At 29.4% G+C, this 20446-nt stretch overlaps 1 protein-coding gene across 1 annotated transcript in view; it reads left to right on the top strand.

Annotated features, from left to right (window-relative positions):
• The first annotated feature begins 300 nt into the window (after positions 1–300).
• The window catches only part of LOC136040739 (uncharacterized), a 34205-nt gene continuing 14059 nt past the window's right edge, over positions 301–20446 (top strand). Inside the window, exon 1 of the mRNA XM_065725046.1 lies at positions 301–679. Within this exon, the coding sequence (XP_065581118.1) occupies positions 305–679 (375 nt within the window). The 5' untranslated portion in view covers positions 301–304. The remainder of the gene's footprint in view (positions 680–20446) is intronic.

Here is a 20446-nt window from a genome sequence, read left to right as displayed (position 1 = left end):
ATTGGTAGAATGAAAGGTGAAAAGAACATATTTAGGGCATATTTATTTAGCTCTTTTTAATATTGTTTTATTATTTGTTTTAACTTTTGTTCGTTTTAATTTCCATCTTTTCACTTCAGTTTTCTTATGTAGATATTTAACATGGAATGTTAATTATTATTGAATGTTTCTTAGTCCAACTTCAGTAAATAAAAGAAGTTAAACCAGTGAGTTAATCGCTAACATAAAACCGGATTTTATATACTATTTAGGACGCTATTTAGCATGTAGGAATAAACAGAGATTTTTAAAAGTATCTTTCAAGATGTGTATTAGCTTGAGAAAATCAAAAAAATTGAAGTTAAGAATATTTGTGCTTTTTGTAATAATTATTACCATATCTTTTCTGTGGGCATCAAATTTTCGAATTCAAGAAATGTACTTTACTTCTTACTCAAGCCTTTTATTTGAACAGCTGCTTGTGGAAAAAGCTGATTCAAAAGAAGCTCGTCTTATAGAGTACCTAAGGAACAAAAGACTGTTTTATCCATCAGATTCACCATATCAAAAAATTGAAAAATTTACAGGAATAAACATCGGATTATCTATAGAAACATCAAATTCATTCCAGAGCTTAATCGCCAACATTAATTCTCCATGGGTCGATGCACTCATTTTGATTGAAACCTATGTTCCTAAGGTATACTAGATCTATTAATTGTTTATATCCTTAAGGATTTTTCTGTTGGAAAGTGTTTCTTTTAGTTAAAACTAAATATTAAGTTTGAAGAGTCTTAAGGTTTGTAGTGAAGAGTTTGATTAAACTGGTCACATACTATTTCTCTGCTTACATGAAAGATACAAAACAAAAGAAATATTTTCTAGAGTCTCCAAGATGTTTATAACTTCTCAAAGATTTAAGTAATTATTTAAAAACTGTTAAATCAAATGTTATGTAAAGAGTCTTTAAAATTAAGATATATTTGAAGTTAGATGAAATAAAACAAAATCATGTTATCAATTATTAAACCATAAGAAATGTTAAATCAAATTAGAGTGGCAAAAAACAAGTAGCTAGATGGTAAAAGAGCGGAGGAAAAGTGAATTTCATTTTTCACATGCACGTGTGTGCATCTGAAGCACGTGTGTGCATCGGATGCACGTGTGATGGGTTTTCTGATGCACTTGTGTGCATAAAAAATTTTCTAAAAAATCAATGTATATTTTTTTTACTTGCCGAAAATATCTTTATTCCTGGTAACTTTTTACAAAAAAGACTATCATAAAGCCTATTGAAGGGCTCTTTTGAATGCAATTGGGCTACTTTAGTACAAATTTCACAGCTACAAAGTGATTATAGGGCAAATATTTATCTTTCAGCCCCTTTTGGGCTGCTTAATATAATTTGAAATGACATATGATCACGATTCCGAGATATCTGTTTTTTTTTTAAGTAATCCAAAAGCATATATTTATTGGTCCAACAATCGAAAAGTCGTATATCATGGTAATAACATGACCATTAAAGATCCTACGGTGGAAGTAATGAACAATTCAAGCCTCCCATTGTTCAAACGTAGATTTAGTAGTGTAATAATATCCTTGCTTTACGTTGTGTTTATTTTTAGTTTGAAGATTTCAGGTGTTATTTTCTGGACGAAAAAGATCAAAGATTTTATTACACAAAACAAAGATTAAGGAATAAAAAAAAGGGCAAAATAATTTACGGAACAAAAGTAACCAAATTTATAAAATAGAAACCAAGGATGCAGACACACTACATGGCCTCGAAAAAGGGGATCGTAAAAATGGAAAATTTCGTTTGTACCTATTTAGCTTGAAATTTTTTACCTAGGTAATTAGACAAGGGTGAAAGGAAAAATAAAAATCAGTTCTAGGTTTCCTATCCTCCTCTAAGTCTAACGGTATTGGGTCAAAATACTAAAAGATCCATTTTAAAAGTTTTTAAGGTCTAGCAAATGGGCCTTCATTGTCAATCAAGTCCCTATTTCCTTGGACCCTGGGGTTTGCCTATGAATTCTGTAAATCTTTCACTGTTCATTTATGATTCTGATTAGAATGTCTCTTAAGGACTATTCATTTGGCCCATATTCTTAGACTTTGATATTGTCAGGTCTGAAATAAACATGGGTTTTAAGTATTTACATAAAAAATACTACAGGCAAACGAAATCTGCGATTATCTACACGTCTCAAGGATAGCTTAGTAAAACAAAATAAAACGTTCAGGCAAGGCATGGAGAAATTGGACTGATGACCAATTACTTTAATTGAAAGAAGGGAAAAGTGATTAGATCAAAGGGTACTCTGTATATCTAGGACTATGCATTTGATTTTGTCATAAGTAGAAAGTATATTTATTGGTGAATTTGGCACTTTCAGATAATGTTTAATAGAGAACAGAGGAGAATACAGAGGGAGGCTTTCGGATCCCACGTTTGGGTGAGAAGAGTGTAAACAATTTCAGTGTCCAATCTATGCAAATATTTTTGCAGTGTAAACTTCTGAGAGATTTAAACATGATATTTTGTACAAAGTAGCACGGTGAATTGAAAGACATCACACGTAATTAGAAAATCAAAACTGAACTTGATATATTTTTGAGAAATTACGATCCATGAATTTAAAATTCTCAGGCAGTGTTGTTGATAAACAAAAAACAGACTTTTGATATTGACCTTCAAAGAAGGATTGAGTTATATTTTAACAGTAAGGAATTAACAGTAAGTAAGTTTAACAGTAAGGAATAAGGTAACGTTAAGGAATGAAACTTTTAGTTACTGCTTGACAAAGGATGGGGAAAGGTTTGGGGAAGGGGATTTTTTCTCTGTGATGGAGGCAGAAGAGGTTAAACAGTTCTTGTCTTTGATCACGTTTTAGCACCATGAGTTACATTTGGATTTATAATCAATGGACAGTTAGACAACACAGGAAATCAAAAGACTGAAAAAGGAAATATGTATGTGTTAATGGACGTAGATCATTCTAATTCACATCCGTACGCTTTTTCAATTGGGAATGACAAGGCAAGCAAGATAGTGATAACTCTAGTAAACTTAATACTATTAGAACGCGATATTTTCTTCAAAATCCCTCTATCTGATAGTGGTCTTTGTTTTAGAGCAAATGACAAAATAACAAAATATCTCTGAACAAAATGCTTGTTTACCTCACATTACATCACAAGCGTGATTTGAAAGTAAGCATAATAGCTTAGCATTGAAGTAACTTAGCATTCACGTAAAAAAAGGACCAAGCAACTGCCTTCAACATTTACGAAGCCTTTGCTTCTTGACATGTTATTCTTGTGAATTTTGAACGATATACAATTCCTTTTCAGCATTTTAGAAACCCAAGAATTTGTAACGATTTAATCGGAAGCGATAAGACTTTTTCCAAAATTAAACTATATAAATAGAAGATGATAATGTCATGTGAAGAAAACTATTGAAGAAGTAAAGCAGAACTAAAATGTCGAGGCAGTCCAAAAGGAAAAATACAAAGAAAGAAGTAATAATACAAGAAAATAAAAATTTGAGACCTGGTATATGTACAGAAAACAAACCTTGAGGGAATTATATATATATATATATATATATATATATATATATATATATATATATATATATATATATATATATATATATATATATATATATATATATTTGGAAAGCATAAAATGTTTGTTTTACAATATGGCAGTAAAAATTATCTGTCATACGTCAAATATTTTCTATCGGCCTCAGTCAAGATGTGGCTAGCATATTTTAAGATTAATTCTTAGCAATCAGGGTCTTTATTCCATAACACTCCTCAAATGCTGTATGCTGTCACATCGATAATCTAATTACCTGTGCATTAGGTAATTTTTTTAAGGGTCTCAAAGGCTTCTATTGCATTGATAGGCAGTCAAATCAACTCGATCATTTTACAAGATCAGTTACAGGTTTAGCCATTTATCCTTGACCTATCTCATGAAATAATAAAATTTCCAAAGACTAATATATCAGACGGTTGCTTTAACCGCTATATAATTGTCGATTTTTTAGGATTGGGTGAAATTGGTTTTTGATTTATCAAGTATTCAAGGATGACTGATCTTAGTACTATAGCTAGTAGTGGTTTAGGTTTCACCCTTAGACCTGCTTATTTGAATTTTGCTAGGATTCTCCTTAGACTATTTAAATGAAATTCTTTTTTCTCTGTATTTAATATCACGTCGTCGAAATAGCATACTATATTTGTTATTCTATTTGTCCCGAACACTATGTTTTTCTCTTGTTCTTATCCCTTTATTACTAAAGTAATAATTCGGCTAATGTAATTGGGACAAAAAATAAGCATAAACGCATGTGTTCAAACAACAGCGGCCTTCCATCGTGCAAAATTACGTTTACTTTGAGCTAAATTACTGGGTCTTACGCAATTTGTCAAAGTTCGGTTAAAAGATTAAAACTTGTGAAGTATTTTTTCCCTGCTAGTGAATCAAAGATCATATCTATCCTACATAACTTTACAAAATCTTTTATTATGATTGCATTTAGCGTCCTAAAGTCTACACAGCTTCTTGATGTTCTCTCTTTCTTACTTAATACTACTAGTGGAAAACACCATCCTCTGACATATTCTTTATTTACTTCCTCTTTTTCCATATCTTTGATTTGGTTGTCCAAGATTTTAAGTTGTATGATGGATTATTTGGGTTCTTTTTAATTATTTGCCCATGGTTTGGTATTCTGTGTGTAATGAGGTGTCTTAATCTGTAATCTGCTCTATGTCTTGTCGATGCCCATTTGTAAACCTAAAAAATATTTCAAACTTAGGTTTTAATATTTTCTGGTTAATGATCTAACTCAAACTGTTTTAACGAATAAATTTTTTGTCATTTAAAAATTCTGTAGTTACTGTGATTTCTTCGCTATTTGCTATTTACTTGCACTATTAATACTTAATTATGGACTGCTTTGAGTTTAATACTCTATTTGGAATATTTTCTGCCATTCCAATGTTTGTCTTATTTGTTTTTACTTTGTCATTACTTAGACTGAATAATTCCAATAAAAGGCAATCCCTTCATTAATTTCTATGATTTGACTCTGGACGAGGGTAGTCTTTTGAGGTATATCCTCTTAATATGGCGTCGATAGATAAAAAATTTAGTTAGTTGTACTTGACGTTGCTAAGAATTGAGCCATGGTTTCGCCTTGTTGCGTTATTCCCCAGTCTAATTTGAAAATATTTTCGGGGTTATAATGACTATTGTCGAACGCCACTCAAACTTGTCTATCCGTTGTGTTCGATTTTGTTATAGTAACATTATTTGTTTTTTATCCAATAAAATTCCATAATTTCTTATTGTATCTACTTCTAGGATACAAGAAAATTGTCAGCTGCTCAGATATTAATGCTTTTATCATTATTTTCGTATTCCATGTACTAAATCTAGGAAAATTTCTCCAAAAATTGTCAGTTTGTGATCTATAAGAGAAGACAGTGTATTTTTATGTCTTCTAATTCACCTCTGTATATTATGAGTATATTTTCTAAGAACTGTCTCTCTAAATAGAGATTTTGAAGCAGCTTTATCCATTAAAAACACTAAAATTTTAGAATACTCAATTTTGAAATAAAGCAGAATCAGAAAATCATTAATTCTCTCTATGTTACAAGATTTTAAATTATGTGGGGACTAATTAGAAAGGTTCAGTTTTGGCAACAGTCAGGCTGCCAAAGCAAAAATAGGCTGGCGTCCACGTTGAAAAAGTCACTGTTATTTTATACAAATTTCTTACGCTTTCCCAGGATTCTTCGGTATTATTTGTTTGCCCTGCTGAATGACATACTGTCAGTAAGTTTGGTAAAAATTCAAGAACAATGTATGGTCCATGTCTTTCCAGGTTATTTTCTACTTTGTGGTGGACACAGATTAATATATTGCACTTGAAACCTCTATTTTGTATTTGGTGTGATATCGTGCCTTTCAGCAATTAAGTCTGCCAGAGTAATAGAAACTGAGCCTTTTTTTTATAAAATCTTGTAATTTGGCATCTCATCAGAGTCTATACGTTTTCTATATACTTTTCACTTGTTGTCATTAGCTCTATTATTGCTTGTAGGAAGAAGTGATGACTGCCCACAGTATTTGAAGCTCCAAGCCTTTAAAAATATAATACTGTGACATGAGACGGTTACTTTCTTAGATAATGACCCTCGGCCATACGCAAACCTCATAGCCTTAAGCACTGTCTCCCTAAATCTCACAGACGTTCAAAAATAACATTAAAATGGTATTTATAATGATATATTTGATATATGACAAACATTTTTTCATCGCTTCATATGGTTTTTGCCTGCTTTTCTACTGAAGTAATAGCCTGCTCGAGATTTATCGCTATATTATTAGTTTTAGAAGCTTTTCTAAGGAACCGTGACGTAAATTCATGATATTAAACTCTGTGTTTTGTTTCACTGCCACTGCTTTCGTAATGCCGTCGCTTCAAACGTAGTTCCCCGAATTTCACATGCTTTCGTAAATAACATTATCATGGTATTCTCTGCCAATTATTGGTATATGATCAGAGTTATTTCATTGCTTCATCGGTTTGTGCCTTCGTTTCGACCAAGGTAAGAGCCTGCTCGAGATTTTCAGATTTATAGGGTTTTTCAGGCGCCCTTGCGTAAATGCATGAAATTATACAATCTGCATTTTTTCGTCACTTTTCCTTTTGCCTAATTTTAAGCATACTGACCGACAATTCCTGTCTGCATATTTGCATATACTGGTTGAGGCGTTAAACGTAGCTATTTCAGTTTCAAGTCTTTTGAACGACTTTTCTCAATAAACCTTGTTGTGAAGGAATTTATTGGAGTATTAATTTTATTTTGGTTCTTTTTCTCTTATTGAATCAAAATATTTTAAAGCATTTCCTTTCGTTTGCCTGTGACTCATTATTCTGAAATTTTAAAGTCAAATGTTTACGTTAATTCGTTAAATATTCTTAATTTTTGGTCAAATACTATAAAGCTTTGCGTATAAGTGTTATCTCTCTCAGATTTAAGGACCACAAAAACAATTTTAGTTGTATTATATCATTCACTGACTACCCTCCATGTCAATTCTCTATCTATTTTATTAACCATTTTTACACGTGTTACATGCATTAAATCTTAATTAAAATGAGTTGCCCTTTCCTAATCCAGCTTTTAATTGTTCCACCTTCTTCGCAAATATATCTTCCAATTGAATCACTTCTGGTAAACTGGGATGTAATCCTGGTAACATCAATGATAAATGTATTGCATTTATACCGAAAATATCATTCTTTTCTGATATAATTTGAAACACGAAAAAACGATTGATATCTTGACAAAATCCAAATAATCATGATAATGGTAAATTTATTTTAACTACCCGACTTTCTTTGGTTTTATTCAATCTTTTAAATAATCCAATCTTAAAAATGTTGTTTTTTTATTTTAATAGTTTCATCACCTACTGCAACAGATGTAAAAGTATTTTCAAACTCAGTATCTGTTTTAAACGAATCAATAGATCGGATTTTTTGTTCATACCTAAACATATTAGTAGGTGAGCTTTGACTATGGTCTTCTGAAAATTCTAATAAATTCTTAAGAGCAGTCATTATACCTACATAATCAAAAATTTCAGTATATTTTACATTTATAATCTACTCAGCATTTCTAAACAAATTTAATACAATAGTTTTTAAATTAGCTTCATTTTTATTTCGCATATTAATTCCATCCAATGATGTTATTTTACCTTTCGCTTAAAGTAACTATCACTTGAAAGAATCCAAGATTCCACAACTTTGGAAATGACATCATAATTTAATTGTTGAGATAAATTCGCATAGTTTTCTCCAATTTGGTTGTAGAATCATTAGTAAAAATCTTTTTAAATATTTTCCAATAAGAAGCAAGAACTTGATTGACTGCCATTTATATGCAGAAGAAAAAAATAAATAAATTTTCAAGGATTTTCAAACAGTAATTTGATTTTGATTGTCACTGAGGGTATCAACAAAAGCATCGCCAGGGATGTAGTTCAAGTCCGTTCCCTAAAATTATTGCCTCCAATAAGCCTTTCCTCTGATCATAAATATATTTATTAAAATATCTCTATATTACTTGAATTTAAATCTCTTAGAGATCTCACATTATTTAATTTTCTTTGATCATAATCTACAAAATCTTTTCCATGTTCAATCACGCTATTTTTAAATAATTCCAGTAGAGGTTTAATCATAATGTTATGCATGGAACAAGCTTTATCTTTAATACTTTTTATGAACGTCTTGAATAATTGACTATTGACAGTATTTTTAAAGAAACTACCAATCCTGCTACCATACTGTCTTGTATATAATAGTTGTTTCTTATTGATCCACATTTATTATAGATAGATTTTGTTAAATAATTTCATTAAACTTTTTAAGACCCAAAACAAAATTCAATTTTCACTCCACTCAGATCAATTAGTATACCTAATTGATCAGTAATATTAATTTTTAGCGCGTTGACATATTCGTTTCTATTGATTGGAAAATACTAACTTTCTATAGGAGTCTAACAGAGAATCGTTCCAGGTTCTGTTTTTAAAGTAAAACTCCAGATTATATCCGAGGTTGTGTTCCCTCTTACAATTCAGCTATCCAGTATTGAGCAGTGAATATGTATTTTATCAACATTTCTTGTAATACTAGAAATAAATGAATGTACCCCACTCTAGCTCGGGAATTCCATGAGCTATGATATTTAGCCTTCGTCGCTGCCTATCAAGGTCTCTTCTTATTTCGTCTCTCACTTCTTCGCGGGCTTCCGATTTGTGAGCCTTAGTAATTGCTGTGAGCTCGGCATGCAATTCGTTTGTTAGAGTTTCCTTCAACACTTTTAGTTCTTCTCCGACGAAGTATATGACTTGTGTTTCCATGTCAGCTTTGTTGCACTTTTTTAACAGTTTTATTTCAATTTCTGCAAGACTTTCAGCGACTGAATCAACCATTGTAGTCATCTCTGCGATCAGTTCAATTTTTAGGCAATCAATTTGCTCTTTCAAACTCGTGTTTACATCCTCAGCGGTAGCACTTTTTCTCGTGGGGTCGGCTAACCAAAGGGGCAATAGCAGGAGAATGATGATCCAACACTTAATTTATTTATAAGGTTGTACCTGGATTCTGTCATTTCAATACATGAAAAGCATAGCCACTTTTCACATCCGTCACGCAATATTGCTTTAGCATCAGGTTTCAATTTCATATTGCGGCCCGCAAAGGGGTTTTATCCATTTTTTTGTGGGGACACTTGCTTTCTTTATCCCATTATCTTTAACCTTATTGGATTGTCTATCAAAACTTCTGAAATATGCAGGGTGGATTCACATTGGAACTTGCTCTTTGGATCACAATCATCAGCGATTTTTGGATAAGTGCTTTTATTATATCTATTACTTTGGTCAGCTTCATTTTTAAATCCTAAAATAAAACAATTAATAAGAAATTTATAATTATCTTTCCAAATGAATTTCATCATACTCTTCATCATACAATCCATTGGGTATAGCAACACGTCCATCCTTATTTTTTTCCCTGTATTCAAACATATTGTTTTTAAATTGATCGCTAATATTATACCTTCAGTACTTTAGGGTAAATTGAGTTAAAGCAGTTGCATAATCAATGCTATTATCTAACATGATCGGATTACTTGTATAAGACTGTTCGATATCTTTTTTGTTACCGCTAAAAAAAATCAAAACCATTTATTAGAATATTATTTTTTTTATAAAATTCATATTATGACATAGTTGTTGTAAGTAGTATTATTTTAATCAATTTATTTTTTGATGATGAATCAAGTGGGTCAATAGCTTCATTTCTTATTTCATCAGATTAATTTCCAACAGCACTTCTACCAAGCAAACTATATAATTTTTTAATCATATTATTTGCATTCATATAAATTCCACATCTTTGCTGAAGTTGTATAACATGAAAGTTATCTTTAGTTGCTTTTAACCTTCTTCACAAGATTTTTTTAACTGACCCTTTTTTTTAATTTACTAGGTCTCATACATTTCATCTTTCCTGTGTATCTTTGATTAATTATTCCTGATTCATCTATCGCCTCTTTTAAACATTGATAATTGTCTAGATAAAACTAGGCCTTTCAAAATAGGATCCCTTAGGATCATAGCCCTTACTCAGATCTCTCAAAATTTCATCATCTATCCCAGAATCAACATTAGCAATGAAATTTGTCTTATTTGGAGGTAAAAAAAAAATGATTTAAGTTAGCTGGAATGCTTGCTTGTAAACTTAAAGTGTTGCTCAAAATTGATCCAAGTATTGTAACTGTCTTCTTAAATTTATGTCATTTTCATGTGATTTATAAGTAATCATATTCGTATTTTTACATACTACATTACCGATTGGAGCACAAAAAAGGTGGGTAATCTTTATAATTTAGTAGGTAACCTTTATCAGAAACACCCGTACTTCTATTAAATCTATCCCCAAAAAAATATTAAATTTGTTTTTGGATGGTCTCCGAACCTTGAAATCAGTAAATAGATTAATGTAGATCTTGTATCATTTTCTTTTTTACTCACTTCTATTGGTTTCATTTTGATGGATTGGTGATATGAATTGCTATAATTGTCAAGGAAAGAGTTTAATACATTTATTCAACGCTTGGCGTTGTTGCATGTAAAATATTTCAATAATATATCTTTTATATTTTGATTAGAACGTTCAAAAATTCTAGCTTTCAATTCATGGTTAGATGAGAAACATTGAAATTTACGATTCTTAAAAATACTTGAACCTTTTCCATAAGAAAAGCATCACCTTTATCTGTTTGCAATTTTTTAGGTTTTCTATTTTTGAATAAGTCTGTAAAGGTATTAAAAATTTCCTTACCCGTTTTATCCCTGTACGAAATGTAAAAAGTATATTTACAAAAGCGAACGCTGACCTTAAAAATATAATTCAAATAATTATTTTCACTTTTATACTGCTGCATGTCAACAAAAATCTGCTTACTACTGGTCATTGATGCTACGAATGTAAACATGTCTTCTTTAAATGTATGATAAGTTGGATGACGTAAGAAACAACTGTTTTTATTTTTAACACTTCTTTTGATTTTAGTTTTTAATAGACTAAAACCATATCCTTACAATTTTCTATCTAAATAATCAAACTCAGCGAAGTTTGAACAACATATTTTTAAAGGTTTGTCTTTTACACTACTCTTGCCATTATAAACACCATTTCCTTTTATCCAGGATTTTTGCTGATTGATTGCTTTCTTGAAAAAAAACATTTTTTTACAACCATAAAATTTGCAAATACATTGGCACTCGGTTACAGTAACCTTTTTACATTGCAGGCAATAAATTTCCATTTATTACAGATTTAAACTATTAAACAAATTCAAATTATTAAATATATTAATACAAACTAACAGATTTTTATGTTCTCAAGAAAGTCTAAAGAGCAAAAATAGCAAGGAATAAAACTCCCCAGGTTTGACTATTTATTAAGATTTTAAATTTTGTGTTGAATAAAATCAGCTCCTGATAAATGGCAGTTATTACAGCAGTGGTTAATTTTGTTTACAAAATTAGTCAAAACAGGTAAGCAATTATATCATTATTCAATTAATGAATAGCTGTCATTTGCCAAAGATAATTATTTTAAAGACTATTGGCAAAAAACTTGAAATATTCAATATTATAAATAATCATCTTAATAATAAAATATCAATGTGCAATCACTATATTCAATGGTAACGAAGTGTAAAAAGAGAAAAGGACAATATGAAAAAATAGAATAAAATATTGAAGCTGAGTTAATAGTAAAATTAGAAAAAGAAATCGAAGAAACGAATAATAATATTTCAGATATAAACTTCAATTTGATAGTGTACGAAATAAAGTTATCACTGAACTCAATTTTTCTTAATCAAAACAAATCCAAGTGCTGGAAACTATGATGAAGTAAAAAATAAAATAAAAAGTTATTGTAATAATAAAATTGTAATCAATAAGAAGGCTTTTGATCAAAATCCGTAATTCAATCGAGATATAACTGGTAGAGCGAGTGTTAAAAAGAAGAGAATATTGATATTTCTATTTATATATAAATAGGCAAAACAAGGAAGTTCCAGATATCCCAGAGCATATGTTTAAAATAGAAGAAAAAGAAAATAATCCAAGTATTCGATGGATTAGTGTTAAAAATTAACGCAATATTGACATTCCAAGTATATTTATATATAAGAAAAAACAAGAGAGGCTCCAGATATCCCAGAATATATGTCTAAAAGAGAAGAACACGATAAATTCCAAACAGATATCCCAGAGTATATGTTTAAAATAGAAGAAAAAGAAAATAATCCAAGTATTAGATGGATTAGTGTTAAAAATTAACGCATTATTGACATTCCAAGTATATTTATATATAAGAAAAAACAAGAGAGGCTCCAGATATCCCAGAATATATGTCTAAAAGAGAAGAACACGATAAATTCCAAGCATTCAATGTACTAGAAAAAGTTATCTTATTGTTAATATTTCAATGAATTCAAAAGGAACAGAGTTTGGACCACTTTTGACTCTCTTGTAAGGGATTTAAAAAACAGAATGAATGATAGAGATAAATACAGAATTTAATTTACAACACATGTAATAATCTACTCTCAGAAAAATAATAATAAACTCAAACCTATTCATTATCATAGCTTACAGTGGATTTTTACTGAAAATAGCGATATCGATCAAAGCCATCGAAATAGTAACTACAGGATTATAAATACATCAATCATAAAGGACACACCAAGATCGTGCCTAGAATTTTAAATGTCAATGGAAAAGATTATAAAATGACATAATTACCAAATTATATCGGAGGTAATTATAAACAATTAACTGATTTTGTAAAAATAAAAGCAAACCTTAGATTAAAAAAAAGTGATAGTAAATGCTTTTTTGGTCAATACTCACTTATATTCACCAAGCAAAAGATAGAAATGTTGATAGACTATTAAAATATAAACCTTATGAAAATAAAATCAAATTTAGAGAAAATACCAATTTTCCTATTTTTATTCAAGATATTTACAATTTGAAAACAAATTTAATAATGAAATTGGCTTAGTTGAAATTTGTGTAAAAAGTAGTTAGAGCTCATACTCCTAAGACTAAGATCAATGGAAAAACGGATAAACATGTGATCAATTTACTCTATTTTGATAATTATTATGTTGTTTAATTAAAGATTTAGGTAGAGTATTTGCATCTCAAATAACTAAAAATGGGTAAAAAAATTTCTATATATGTATTTTTTGGAAGAAACATCATTATTTCAATACCAGAATCTAAAATTTAATTTTAAAGTATAGCCAAACAAGTAAAACTACCTTGCTGTATTTTTAGCTGATTTTGAATCGCATGATTAAAAATCTAATCAAAAGAAAGGTGAAATGACAATTAAATTAGCAGAGCAAAAGCCATTGGTTTAGAGATTCCAAGTATGTTATTCTTTTGATACAACACAAAATAGATGTTACGGATGCTTTGGTGATGATGCTTGTGGGCAATTTTTAACTGCCATAACAGATGTATGTACAAAAATAGCAAATGAATATAAAAATAAAAGAGACATCAGGGTCTTACAACATAAGCAAGTAAGAGAAAAATGGAACAAAAAAAATATTAAAAGCTGTCACATTCATGAAAAGGAAATAGAAGACAATAATTTTCGTTTGGAGCATGAACATAAAACTGGTAATTTAAGTGGGTTTACTCATGCAGAACGTATGAAAAGCTTTACAATTCCTAAATATATCCCCACTTTTATGCATAATCTTTTAAATTATGACTCACATATATTTCTTATAGAATTAGTACCTGATAGTGGTATTTTTGATTCAGCAGAGAGTTTTACATTGTTTTACAAAACACTAATTGTTAATGAAAGGCAATATGAAATGCGTTCCATAGATTGACTCCATTTTATGGGATCATCGTTAGACCAGCTTTCTGAAAATTTAAGAATAAGTGAATATAAAATAGATTGGAATTATTTAAGAGATAATTTTAAACATACTTCTGATGTATTGGAAAATACTTTAAAAAACAAACAAATAATAAAAAAGGTATTTATCCCTATGAATTTACTTATAGCTATGAAAAGAGAAGTGATACAAAATTACCTTCAATAGGCAAGTTTTATACTAGATCGACAAGGAAAAATGTTTCTGAAAAAAATATATAAGATCGAAATCTATTTGGAAATTTTTCAATGTAAAACACTAAGATTACTCTATATCATAACTAAAATGTGAAGTTTTAATTTAATAAGATGCTTTTGAATATTCTAGAAATGGATGTTTAAATAATTATAAAATAGATACACTTCACTTCTTTTCAGCACCAGGACTAATATGAGAAGTTTTTCTCAAACAATCTAAAGCTGAAATTTTATTATTTTCTGACGAAGATATGCATAAGTTATTCAAAAAGGAATAAGAGCAGGTATATCTCAGTGTATGAAGGGATATACTGAAGCCAAATAGTACATATGAAAAACTTTAATCAAAAAATATCTTCAAATTATTTAATGTATTTAGATAGTAATAGTTTGTATGGTTGGCGGATTTCACCAAGTTTAGCTGAAAAAGAATTAATCTTAATTAGTATATTTGACCATCTAAAAGAAAACAACATGTCCAATTTTTACCAAACATTTAAAGATTACATCAGAAAAGAATTAGGATAATATAAGAGCCAGTTACGAAGTTGATTTAGAATATCCAAGAGATTTACAAAATTTAAATAAAGATTTACCACTAAATCCTGAGTATTTTTAATATAAATTAAGTAAAACTTCAAAAAGTAAAATAGATTATGTTGTTTATTATACGAATTTAAAATTTTATTTAAAACATGCATTAGCATTAAAAAAAGTACATAGAGTACTAAAATTTATTAAGTCAATTAATCGAATAGAATTTATTAATGATAATAATAAATTAATACAAAATGGAATGAATGATTTCCAGAAAGATATTTTTGAACTCATGAAAAATGTTAGATTTGGGAACACCATGGAAAAATTTAGAAAAAGAGCAAATTTTTAAATAGTCGCTAGTGATGAACAAAGACAAAAAACAATTGAAAAACATATTCTTAGATCGAACATAATCCTTAGTGAGAACTCCTTGGTAGTCAGAATGGCCAAGTCAGAACTAATTCTAGATAAACCTAGTAGGCTTGCTGCATCAGATAGATCTAAGTTACTGATGTATGAACTTCCATATGAATAAATGGAACCAAAATATAGTGAAAACATTTACTTGTGTTCTATAGGGATAGCTTTATCTATAATATTTGAACGGAGGATTTTTTATGAAGACACTAAAGCTGACCTTATAGAAAAATTTGATATTTCATATTATAAAAAAGGTAACCCTTATATCTTCACTGCAGTCAATTAAAAAGTGATAGATATTATGAATAGTCATGTATCTAGAACAATATTGTTTGAATTTATAAGTTTAAGATCAAAAGTGTATGCTTAATTAAAAGAGGCTGACGATGAAACCAAAGCAAAAATATTAAGAGATATCAAAACGAATATTATTTAAAATAAAATAGCTTTTCAGACTTATAAGAATGTATTATTCGCAAAAAACTGGAAATATTTTCAGAAGCTCAGTATTCTTTAAGAGCAAACTACATAGAATGTTCTTAGAAAAACAAAAATTAAGTGAACACCCTACTGTGGGGACTTAATCCCTTGAAGTTATAAGCTATAATTCCTGAAGTTCACTTATAATCTACAATCCATGAAATTCAGCTATAGGCTTCGAAGTTAAAAGCTACAGGCTTCAAAGGTATAAGCTTCAACGCTATAGCTATAAGTTTAAAGCTATAAGTTTCAAAGCTGTAAGCTCTAAGCTTCAAAGTTTAAGCTACAAGCTTCAAAGCTATAATCTTCAAGGCTATAGGCTTCAAAGCATTAAGCTTCAAATCTATAAGCTTCAAAGCTATAAGCTTCCTTGTTGAATTTTGCCGAAAAAGATTTTTACCTAAAAATGGATGAAAAAGTAACATTAAAAGCAGCAATGCCATTAGCTAGCACCTCAATGCCCATTTCAACTATTTATTTTTTAAAACTATAGATATGGTAGAACCAACTTATCCTTCAATCTGGTTTATAAATACTTACATTTAAAAAAATATTCTTAATGCTAAAGATCTGAAAGAAAATAAACATAAAGATTTAATGATTAACATGATTTTCTTCTAAGAAAAAATTACCTGGATGAGTGGTTTTAAGTTGTTATAACAAGTGATATTATTGGTGTAGATGACATAGATCCCAAGTATTAAACTTTAAATATTTTTGACGATTTTATTACAGAAAAAAGAAAAAAACTGAAGATTTATTTGTGAGAAGTAGAAAACGAAAAACATCAATAATCTATATCTCTCACCCCTATTTTGATACACCTTAAATTATACAATTAAACTTTTACTGTTTCGAATTTTTCTAGCACTTTAATCCAAAAGATACTGATAGTAGAAAAAAAACTATGTTTGGACTTGAAAAAAAAGAAAACATCAACTAGTTTAATGAATCAGCAAAAAATCATGTTTTTTACTAATTGTTTTGAAAAGAAATAATGGATCCCTCAAGTAAACAAAAACTTTGATGTTCACTTTACAAGGTTTTTGTATACTAAATAAAAAAAAATTGGAAGCTTAGGAAGTAAATATCAGACGTATACGAGTAACGAAAGCAGATTACTTGATGATTGTGGTAATCCTGATTTACAATTAAAATGATTATCTAATCGAGTGTATCCAAAATCAGAGAAATATACTTTGAATTTACAAAATATAAAAGTTATATTAAACAATTCCAAATGTAAAGATCAGTGTTTAAGTGAGGAGACTAAGAGATTAACTAATATTTATCATTGACCAGACAATATATTGACTAAAGTTATAACAAAAAACTATTAGTGAAAAATACCTTAAAAGTAAAAAAAAGATATTAATAAAGAAACTAGTAGAATTGGAAATGTTGCATACCCAACAAAAGGTTGAAAAGCCATTAGATTTTCTAATTTATTGTTATGCTCGAAGTACTTTATGCAGTTATCTACATTTTTAGAAATTTTCGAATATATTTTGATGTAAACGAAAATGTAAAGTGCAAATAACGCTTACAAAATTGAATGAACGAAAAACCGTTAAACTTTTACTTCAAAAGGGACAGGTGACTAGGATGGAAAAAAAAAACTAAAAATAAAGGATGCGATATGGATTTTTTCCTACAAACAAATACTTTACAATTACTATCGTAAATACTATTGTAAATATCTTATCTTGATAAACTATAGATCAGTAAAAAAACTGATTTAATTGAATACACAACTTGCTTAAATCCTCTTCAAAATGTAAAATAAACATATGTTTCAAGAAAAAAGAAATTTGCCGAATTCGAACTGAAAATAGTATTGTTGGTAAGGAACCTGTTAAATTGTTTCTTAAAAACAAGAACACATTGAGCAAGAAAAAAAATAATAAAGATGTTTATATAATTCTATCTATTATCAACCAATTCAAAATGGTGGCTTACTTCAACTTTTAATACCATTGGCCACTGCAATAGCTTAAGCCGCTGTTACAAGTGATGCAGCTGCATTAGGTACATATGCTGGAGAGAAAATTGTTGATAAAGTTACTGATTCTTTAAACACTAAAGGTGTAGGTCTAGTGTTATCAGGGACCTTATCGAAAGGAAGAGGTACAAAATTGCCAAGTACACACAAATTTGTGGATTTGACTTAGAAGTGGCTGTTTGAAGGTTGAATGAATTTGGTCATATTCCTTATTTTCGAGATTTTATGGCCCAAGATAGCTTGCTAAGTAAAATAATGAAAAAGTTATGTGGTGTAATCAATTATGACTGTGTTGGATCACCTGGGACTCATTGGACTTGTTATTTCAATGATCCCATGTACTTATTTGTGGACTTTTATGATTTTTTTTTCCAACCTGGAAATGATATCGTCAACTATTTAAATGTTTTAAATAGCCAAATTGCCTGTCATTCTACTCCAGTCTAAAATTTTAAACATGCGAATTTTGGTCATTTTTGTGTTGATTATATAAAAAGAAGATTTAGGGGAAAATATCCACTGAATTTTATTTAAGTCAATTTTCAAATATAAATAAAAGTAAAACTATAAAAGCGATTGTTTGTTTATTGTAGAAGTTGTAGACATTATGTAAATGTTGGTAATATTTTTTTAATTTCCAAATTTATATTTAGTGCTTAAGATTTAACTGCATTTGCTAAGTTACACCTTGCCTCTTTAAGTTTTTGGGCAGTTCTGATTGAAATACTTGAAAAGGATCTAAGAACAGCAGAAATATAGGCTGCTTATAAAACTACTTATTCTTTCTATTTAGAATTACTTACTATGCATAAATCAGATGAATTGATTAATAATAAAATGATTAAACGAAAAATGAATTACGCAAGACATAAAAGATATTTCTGAACTATATTCTCCAAAATTTTAAAAATACAAACCTTCCTTTTATTAAGTCTATGCTCAACACATGTTACTCCTATGTCGTCAAACTAAATAACGTGTCGCTACCTCAAGATTCTTTTGCAACAGCTGAATATTCTGTATAAATGTTTATTTAAGAAAACAGCTTCTGTAATAGGGCTGTATTAAACAGGTCAGACACGACTGTTTACAGGTTTCTGACACGTATTTGAATTTTTTCCCAAGAATCCTTCATTCAATAAAAGAATTCCCAGAGTAAATTCAAACACGCATCAGAAGCCCGTATGCAATCGTTTCTGACTTGTTTAGTTGAGCTCTATTACAGAAGCTGGTTATTATTTTATTATCAATTTATTAAATATTTTTATTGATATAAACCTAAAATGTGGATAAGGAAATAGCATAAATAATTAATCTATCATATAAAATGATTAAATTATTCGGTAGGGTAAGGAAAATGGATAACAGCCCCCAGGCTGAAATGCATTTTCAATCGTATTTTTTAATTATTTCAATAAATTCTTTATTGGTTTTAAACAAATAAATTAAAATAATATACATAAACTAAAAATTGAATAAAAATAAAATTTAGAAGTTTCTTGCAAAATTCCTCCATTAGGGTAAAATTCATTTTTATTGTGTTTTTGGTGTTGGTGATATCACATCAACCTTGGCTTTGAGTCAAACCCTGCAGGGTGTTTTGATTTGGGAAAACTCTTGGGCTTCTTATTCCTTGATCTTGACGCCAGGTCCGATCGCATTGGCATCATCAATTGCTAGACAAGGTAATTATGAGAGTTGAACTTTTTGATTACAGCATATGATTAGTCAATCGCTTTACCAGCTTGGACAACCTGCCCTTTAAGTATATATTACGGTTTTTTTCTGCCCAGTCAAAAAATTGTCCTTTTTGCTGTTGTTGTCTTATCTTGCTGTTGTCAATATCTTATCTTGGGATCTACATCACTACTGCACTTATTTTTCATTCAGAACTACAATGCGTGCTTATTGGATGGGGCTAGTATACCCTTTTCTCTTCTTGCTGAAATATAAGGGACCAAAGAACTTTTTAACCATAAAATAGTTAAGAGGTCATTTCTATAAGACGTAAAAATAGCATAAGGAGATGTTAGTAGTTTTGCGTAGCTATTGATTTTCATTGAAACTCTCTGTAGGGTAAGATGTCCAGTAGTTGAACAGCTAAAATTTACATCAATTTTGTAATTGGTATTTTCGACATTAATACTTTTAATTAGATAACCTTTTGTAACTTTTCTCACTGTCTAAATAAAAAAATCCTCCCAGTTCTACAGTTTACTTGTTTTTAATTGGTTATTTAATATTTTTTTGCAGTGATTCAACATAAACCTTTTAAGATTTATCATTATCGTCATGTCTCATTGTAATTAGTGTTGGAGTATTATTTGACTTGAAACAAAAGTTTTTTATTGTATCTGAAATATCCCTGAATTATTTGCTGATATCCTCATTTTTGTTTTGTTTTTGTTTCAATGTTGTCAAGCTTTTATCTCTGGTCTTTTATCTTTTTATCGTTTTCTTATAAAAGTCAATGCCAATTAGAATAGGTGTTTTGAAGCTAACAAAAAAGTTATGTGTAGTAGGAAGACCGTTCAAGTCAGAAACTGCCTTCAATAAAAAAAAAATTAAAATACACCATTTTACTGGGGTAAGGAGTTGTGAAATAGCCAATTTGACTAGGATGATAAGATAATTAGACTACAGGATAATTAGATAAAGTAGAATGTTTTGAAATGCCACTTTCCTGCTTGAAAGGGAATACGTGGTTCAGGCATATATTTTTTTGGCAA

The sequence above is a fragment of the Artemia franciscana genome, chromosome 21 (assembly GCF_032884065.1).
Source record: "Artemia franciscana chromosome 21, ASM3288406v1, whole genome shotgun sequence".
NCBI classification, from domain to species: Eukaryota; Metazoa; Arthropoda; class Branchiopoda; order Anostraca; family Artemiidae; genus Artemia; species Artemia franciscana.
This window is presented reverse-complemented; position numbering and strand designations above follow the sequence as displayed.